This window comes from Ctenocephalides felis, unplaced genomic scaffold, assembly GCF_003426905.1.
Source record: "Ctenocephalides felis isolate EL2017-DRISC unplaced genomic scaffold, ASM342690v1 CF-g0.4_SCAFFOLD_01492, whole genome shotgun sequence".
Lineage (NCBI taxonomy): Eukaryota > Metazoa > Arthropoda > Insecta > Siphonaptera > Pulicidae > Ctenocephalides > Ctenocephalides felis.
In genome coordinates this window covers 26,393,820-26,402,937 of record NW_020537646.1, presented here as the reverse complement: position 1 = coordinate 26,402,937, position 9,118 = coordinate 26,393,820, and the positions used below count along the sequence as shown (strand labels likewise).

Genomic DNA, 9,118 nt, shown 5'->3' with positions numbered 1-9,118 from the left:
ATTGAACAAATCATGTATTTATATTTCACTGGAATAAGTTTTTTCACTATCAAGACGGTATATAATTCAGAATGTTGTTACTTTTACACAAATAATTAGTTATTCTATACACCTAATAAATGTACAAACACAGCCATTAAGAAGTGTTAAGTGGCATTTTAGCTCTCTTATTTCTCCACACCAACTCTCCCTCTAAGTCCATCCTCCAACGGCGTAAAAGAAACAGACAGCAAATCTGAACATTAGAGCGAATGCGACGGAAACCCTTGTCTCGCGGTTGCCGCTTATAATAATGTCTGAAGTGTGAACGCTTGGAGCTTAATAAGCGAGAAGGAAACAGATATATCTCAAACACTCCGGGGAACGTACCACACTGGGCGAGATAGAGTGAGACGGAAGATTCTTAGCCGTGTGCGCTTCACGAAAGCACATGGCTCGTGCGCTTACGTTCACACTCGCCGAAAGCTCGCTTTTGTCGAATCGGCACTTATCGCTTCTCTTCGTTGATCAGTTTAGTTCTGAACGTCAACGGATTAATACGTGTTCGTAAAAAAGCTTCTTACTATTAGATTGATATGTTGAGGATTAATTAAGTGATTTATAAAATTAATAATAATTTGACATTTTTGAATAATTAGTGACATGTACAGTGCACAAGGATACATATCGAAATCTGTGATTTAGTGATCAGTGTTTGATTTTTTTTGTTGGAATATAAAGGATACAATCAAGATGTTGACCTCAAGCAATCAGTATCTCAGGCCGGAGTATTTGACACCTTTGCCAACTACGGTAAGCACTTTTTTTTATAAATTAATTATAAAATAATTCAAAATTAGTTTTTAAAAATCATATTTTTATATTGATCTTATTATATTAGTAATAAGATTTATATAAAATTCATTATATTATATTACAACAATTAACAATATTTTTTACGGTGGCCATGTGTTTCTCGACATTTTTTCTACTTTTTTTTAAATTTTCTTGATCAGAAGTGTGCAAAATAGATGAAACATACTTTTTTTTAAATCAGGTTATCGGACAAATAAATTATGACTGATAAGATTAAAATTTTTTCTATTATATTAGCATTATTACAATAATATTAATAATTTTTTCGGGGGTCATGAGTTTCTCGTTCATTTTTTTTTTTTTTTTTAGATATTTTGCAATTGGGAAGTGTGCAAAGTAGATGAAATATTTTGTTAAAATAATGTTTGCAAACAAATAAAATATCACATATTAAAAAATTTAGATTAGAAAGATAATTTATATACTAGAATAATGAAATTTATATCAAATTAATTAATCATATTGTCTTAGTGTTATAACAACTTCATCATATTCTTTTCCGGCGGCCATGTATCTCGTTATTTTTTCAAATTTTTATATATTTTTTTTTAGATTGTCTTACAAAATTTATTTTTCTTTTTACGCAATTTTTTCAAAGGATAATAACGCTTACAATTGTCTGTTGTAGATTTAATATCATAATTTTTTAAAATTAATTTTTCATTTTTTTCAAATATAATTCTAGTTATTAAATATGTAATTTTAAAATACGTCTTTTACAACTTCTTTTATTTTTTACATGCATAATATTTTAATTAACATTATAGATAATTTACAAGAAAATATATGATAATTCCAAGAAAAAAGAATTGCTAAGTTAACACGTTAATGACCACGACAATATCAGAAAAAATTTCACAGGAGCTTCGGTTACTTCATTAGATAATTTAGTTAAAAAGTGTATCAAGGAAACTTAATGTATGAAAAACATTTTTTTGGCAAATTCTTTGAAAAGCACTATTTGAGTCAGACACATATGACTGACACGGCAATCAACGTGTTAAATAGTCCCCCACTAACTTTTTTTTATTTTCCTATATAAATATTCATTATCCTCTTCGGCGTAGGTAGACAATTTATCACATTGACCGCATTTCAAACATCACTATACACTACATTTTCAATTCGCATACATGTTGTATTTTTGTTGGACGTTTTAGCCCATTAATTGTTCGGCAATAAATTTGGTTGGACTTGAAACGATATCCTACTATGTTGACTTTTGCAGATCAGCCGTGAGAATTTATTGCTCCATGTGCGACTGTTTTGTAATTGCAAAGAAATATTTTGGCATGGTATAAAATTGCTCTTGTGTGCCTTCAGATAAAGGATTCAGGAATTGTGTAACTAATTCTTCTCGGGGAACAATTTGTGAAATAGTTCATATTATTTTATACAATTTATACAAATTAGAAGTTCTTTGGGCTCAATCACACCTTGTTTTTCTTTAAATACGTATGTTTCTAAATGTATGTTTCTCTGTTTTTAGTATAAATTATATTGTTTACCATCATATCCGGACGTCCAATTAATGGATTGGCATTCGATTTAGACATTAGAGATAAACATTGGTACGGAACCCGTAGAAATGTAAACAAAATTTGTACTTATTATCAAAATTTCTGTAAAATATCTAATATTTTGATGTGCATATGCCTAATGATCATTTTGACTGCCAAACGGCATTTTTTTTTTTACTTTTTTTATTGGATCTCCGAAACCGCTTGACTTGCTTTTCCAAAAATTTAATCAGTTCTTCATTTCGTCAATACTAGTAAAACGTTTTTTGAATCATTCAAATCGGACGCTCCGTTTTCTCAAAAACTAAATTGGCAGTTTTTACACTTTTTGCCCCGTATCTTTAAAACCGCTGAACCTGCCTTTACCAAAAAAGTTATCAGCACATCCTCTCATCAATAAGAATCGATTGTTCTCTGAATTATTCAAATTGGCTAATACGTGCTCTCCAAATCGTAGACGAAAATTTGTATCCGAACATACATACATGCTACACACATACATATATGCTACACAGATACATATATGCTACACAGATACATACATGCTACACACATACATACATGCGACACATACACACATACATATATACAATCATTTTTTCTAAAGTATATCAAAATGTTCAGAATTCCCTAAAACGTGTGTATATCCCAATATTTTCATTTTTGATTTTTTTGCGATTACTATAACTTACCCTATGTGATGTTAATAAAAATAGTATTTATTTGTGGTCCACCCCAAATTATTTTTTTTTCATAATAATAATAAAAGCCGCGTTTCTAAATTTATTGTTTTTATATACTATTTTGAATTAAATTTTGATTATTTCAAGTATTTCATAAAGTCGATGATGTTGTAGTAAAATTATCAATTATCTTAAGTATCTACTGTAGGAATTTTTCCCGAAAATAACTTCAAAAGAGTGCGTATCCTTTATTACCGTCATTGTAAATACGCATAAACCATTGCAAACGACGAAGTGAATTAGAATAGACAAAGATTTTTATAGTGTTTCTTTAATGTGGCAATAAATCCACGGTTTTCCACCTACTTTCATGATTTTTACGAGCGATGAATCGCCAGAACAGTAGAACGCCATAAATAACATGTTAGCAGATCACATTCGCCCACACACATGTCACACTTTACTAGTTTGGCACATGTTGAACAAAGCGGAGATGTCAATAGCACTCTATTAAACCACAAGACGGATAAATTATTCATTTGAAATTGATTTATTATTGCTCTTGCGAAAAGCTTGTTATCTACTTCAATTTTTATAAATATTGTGCAAACATCTGTTAGCACATCGAGAATTGATTTGTCAGAGGAAAAAAATTGATTGTAATATTATTCATGAGTGATATGATTGTTTATTAAGTTGGATAAATCGTATGAACTCGTTGATCGCGTTAAAGCAGCGGCCAGGGAACTTTTTTAATCATAACCCCAATTTTTTCTTAGTCTAATTTGATATTACCTCCATGACGAAGATAGATTACCTCCCATATGGACAACTGCGTTGCAAATACAGTGACTATCAATTAAAAATACATATACAACACAAATTGACCACAAATAATTACTATTGCTATTGACTTTCTGTAGGATAAGTTATAGTAATCGCATAAAAATCAAAAATGAAAATACTTGCATATATTTATATTTTACCCCCAAAAATTCCATTTTTACCTCATTTGGGGTAATTTACCCCGGTTCCCCGAACACTACATTAAAGCAATATGGAATTTGTGGCTAATTATACAGTGAAACAGTACAAAACATTTGATAGACAATCATAATATCATCATTCAGTTTTTAACTTTCCATTGGGTAACTTACAGTAATCGCAAACAAACTGACAATGAAATTTTTCACGTTTTAAGATCTTCTGAACATTTTGGCATACTTTATCAACAATGGATGTATGTGTATCAACGTGTGTGGATGCAATTTTTCGTTTTCAATTTCGAGAGTACGGATCAACCGATTTGAAGGAGTCCAAAAACATGGGATATGTGATGTTTTTACTTTCCATAGGGTAACTTATAGTAATCGCAAACAAACCAAAAAATGATTTTTTTTTACGTTTTAAGCTCTTCTGAACATTTTGGCACACCTTAGCAACACTAGATGTGTATGTGTGTGTGCGTGAGCGTGTGTATGTGCGGATACTGTATTTCGTTGACGATTTCGAGAGTACGGATCAACCGATTTGAATGATTCAAAAAACAATCGATTCCTATTGAGATGCGGATAACGTGCTAATTAATTTTTGGCAAAAGTAGCTTCGGCCGTTCAGAAGAGACGAGCAAAAAGTGCATGCAACAAATGCCAATTCAGTTTTTGAAATAACAGAGCGTCCGATTTGAATTATTCAACAAATATTTCACTTGTATTGACGAAATGAAGAATTAACTAAATTTTCGGGAAGAAACGACAGCGGTTTCAGGGATCCAGAAGAAAATGTTAAAAAAATGTCAGTTGGTGGTTGAAAATGATCGTTAGACATATGTACAAATTATCAAAACTTTTTTGTACCGAGATTTTTAATTTTTCAAAAACAAAAAATAAATAGTTGGCGATTGAAAATAATTATAAGACATATGTACAACAAAGTATCAAAATTTAAATACGTACTCGTTGTGCACCAAGATTTTTAGTTTTTCAAGTTATATGGTTCAAAAAATGTCATCTGATGCTTGAATGAATTGCCATGATTGTGATTAAAAATACATTGGCTTCGTACTGACCGCGGGACGTATTGGTTAGTTTTTGCGACGGGCAGGTCCAGTTGTTTTGAAGGTACGATGCAAAGGCAGCAAATAAGATCATGCAGTTGCCAATTCAACACTTTAAAAAAAAATCAACATTTTCAATAAATTTCAAGATTTTTAACAAATTCAACTTTTTCAAAAAAATTCAACATTTTCAAAGAAATTCAACATTTTCAAAGAAATTCAACATTTTCAAAGAAATTCAACATTTTCAAAGAAATTCAACATTTTCAAAGAAATTCAACATTTTCAAAGAAATTCAACATTTTCAAAGAAATTCAACATTTTCAAAAAAAATCAACATTTTCAAAAAAATTCAACATTTTCAATAAAATCAACATTTTCAAAAGATTACAAGATTATTGAAAATGTAGCTTTATATTCTAGAAATATAAGTTTTCAAGGAAGGTTCCAGCTATTTGCCTTATGGCACAATACCATGCACAACTAGTTTTCTTTTTGGTACAAGTCCAAATGCATACATTAACTATACTAATAAATATACAATTTCTTAGTTGAATTTAGAATTATTTCATTCTGAACACCACTATTTGCCATCTGCAATGTGGATCGATCGCGTTCGCACATGCAATATACGTCTGCCATCAAGAACGTCAAGTGCTTAGTTATGGCTGTTTTATTGCATCCACGGTTAGAGCAAACTGCCTTTGTTAACCGACGTTGAGACATACCTGCGTTTTTAGCACGTTCTCTCTATATTAGTTTAGTCTACACACCTCGCTAAATACATTTCACGTTTGTCTATTAATTACTCTTAGAAAATTTACCTAATTATTCAAACATCCGCTCGTAAAGATAAGACGACGACCATAAAATGTAAACCATACTTTCATAGTTATTGATTCAACATCCTAAATTATAGTTTTGCAGTATATTTTTTACATTGTTTGATAATGTGATATAATCAATTATTCGCTTGTCTTTTACTATTGAAATTAACTTTTCAATTTATATTTCCAACCAAATTATGTTGCAATGTTCAACATGTTCCAAGACATGCCGTGCGAACACTGGCAATATAAAATTGACGTATGATTTATATCTTCAGCTGCGGAATGAACGTGCAATAATTTATAACGTACAAAGCAAAGTAATATATTTGCATATATTAAGGCATAAATCATTTAGAATTGTGTAATAAATAAAACTCAGCCCCTTATGATATATAGGACCGCATGATGTCATTGAAACAAAGAAGTTTGCAAAGCGCATTTGATTCGCAGGGAATGAAAACACTCAAGTGCAATAAACATATGCCAGTGCATATAATAAAAAATGCAATGTTCTGGAATATCTAACTATTCATTTCTCTTCTCTTTCAAAATGTTAACTACAATTTAAAATATAAACTTCCTTTGTTTACGCAGAGTGAGCGGACTTCACAACGTATTCGGTCGAAATTATGAATACAAATACACGTTTTACAGCTTTCGTGCGCTCGTAAATAACAATAAAAAACGAATAAAAAACAGCCAGATTTACGGCAGCCATAACTGAATTACTAAATATTCATAAAAAACCGCGCCTGGTCATTATTCAAAATGAAAAAGCCAGTAGCAGCTCTCTCTCGCGCGTTTTAAAGCAATTAAACAACTCTCAAATTAGCACTTCATTTAAAATTCAAACTGATATTTGTGCATATTTTTAATTAAATCGTGTTGTAGATATTCCATTCGTTAGCACCATGACATATTCGCTAATAAAACGGTGTTTTGATTTATTTATTCTGGTTGAAAAATACATTTTGTTTAATGTATTCATTTTATATGCGATATTTTATGTCACGAACCTGAGACGATTTTAATTATATTTATTTGTAATCAGCTTGATACGTCAAAAATTCGGATTCAAAATACAATGGAAATATATTTCACATTTATGTATCAAGTTTATTTCCTATCAGCACCGACATCATTTGATTTGATTTAATCTAATTGATGCAATGATGATTTGTAACTTCTAATTCTTATCTGTCTTTATAGCATACTATTGATTAAATTTCGCTAGTTAAATAGCGTTTTCTACATTCAGACTAGAGATATAATTTTAATTTATAGGTCATGCAAAGAGAGAACTTGTAGATATTAGTGTTTATTACGTGAACATACTGGCAATTAATGTAATTACGATAAATTTATTGCACACTTCATCAAGAAAATGAATGATTATATTATTTTAAAAATTGTAGTAGCGGAATATTGTATAAAAACTAATTTTTTGTAGTTTAACACAAATTAAACATTTTTTTTCTTTCTATTACAGCTCGATGCTAAGAAGAGTCCGTTGGCTTTATTAGCTCAAACATGTAGTGCCATAGGAGCTGATACACCAAATCCAAAGCTTCTTGCATCCATTGAGAAGTCTACTAAAAGTTCGTCGGCAAGCAAAACGCCAACCTCTTTGTCGAATCACTCTACTACACCGACTAACATGAGCGAGTCAAATAATAATACAATAACTTCTAAACCATCTCACTCTCCTGTCAACGCGAGCATCAGGTCGAGTCCATTAAATAGTACAACTACATCAGTATCACCAAAAATGCCTTCAAGCTTCAAGCCATATGAAAATACACCTGTAAAGTCACCGACTCTTGCTCAAAATACACCTGAAAGTAATTTGAGAGCGCGAACTCCTAAAAGAACGCATACACCTCTTAGATCTTCTAGTAGTAACAGCTCTGCGAATTCGCCTCTGCCTGATAGAACGTCGCCAATTCAATCTTCACCCAAGACTCCTATCTTACCACCATCTAGTAGTTACATGTTAGGATTGCCACCACCGTTGGGATTAGATCATTTGAAAGCTGCGTACTTGAATTACGCACGTGGATTGAAGCCAGAGACTTTCAATCCTGCTTGCAGAGATCCTTATTGCACTGGTACATGTATCAGTCCATTGTTTGGAGCGGCATCCGTGCCGAAGACATGTCCTGCTGGATGTCTGCAATGTGATCATGCGAAGACACCGTACGCTCCCAGCGCACATCAGCAGCAAGCAATGGCCTTTGCTCATGCTCAATTATACGCTTTAGCAGCAGCAGCCAATCAACCATACGTTTGCAACTGGATTTCCGCAGGTGACGCTAGCACTTACTGTGGAAAGCGTTTTAGTAACTCTGAGGAACTTTTGCAGCATCTAAGAGCGCATACAGGTGGTTCAGGGGCGGATTTATTGGGGCCTAGCGCGGCGCATCATTTGCTAGCAAGAAGTGGTTATCCAACGCCACCATTGAGTCCGTTAACTTTGGGAAGTGGAAGATATCACCCATATTCGAAACCAATGCTGCCCCATTCATTACCACCACCGATGGTCCCACCACATTTGCTACCTCCCGCGGTTGGTGGTCTACCGCCTTACTTTTCGCCATATGGCAGCTTCGTGCCGCCCCTACCAAACTTGGCGGCACTTGCTCAACCGCCAGCAGGCAGCGGTAGGCAATCAGGTGCCCAGAATGGACTGCATCATTGATAGTTTCTACTAGTTACGATTATAATTCATAGAATACGCGATGCTTTAGCATACGTTGTGAATATTGTGATTCTGAATTTGTTTATGTTCTGATTCTATCATGTGATATGGAGAAGTTAGTAGCTCATCTGAACTATTTTCTTTGATCAGTTGTGCTGTTGCTTATTGCGAATCTCTCGAAGACTTGATTGTTCTTGTAGGTGCTTAAAAAGACACAGTTTAAAAATTATTTCTCATATGTTATTTTATAGAGGAGTGTATATATGATAACCTGTAATATATTGTATAGAAAATTTTCTACTTATACTAGTGATATGTAATAAATATTAACAAAGAAACTATTATTAAGAAATATTAACAATAATAAAATTATTCAGCCAAAGTATATAATGATTTTTTTTGGAAAATTTTATGAATGATCTTGAGTTGAATATTTATATTTAATCTTAATATCATTTGGCGTATATAGTCTTGCA

General features: G+C 32.3%; 1 protein-coding gene across 1 annotated transcript; it reads left to right on the top strand.

The window, feature by feature from the left end:
* Positions 1 to 657: 657 nt before the first annotated feature.
* Positions 658 to 8,642, top strand: LOC113371092 (zinc finger protein 503-like). Its single transcript, XM_026611736.1, has 2 exons — positions 658 to 792; positions 7,434 to 8,642. The coding sequence occupies exons 1-2, from the start codon at positions 733 to 735 to the stop codon at positions 8,640 to 8,642; spliced, it is 1,269 nt and encodes a 422-aa protein (XP_026467521.1). The 5' UTR covers positions 658 to 732.
* Positions 8,643 to 9,118: the final 476 nt, after the last annotated feature.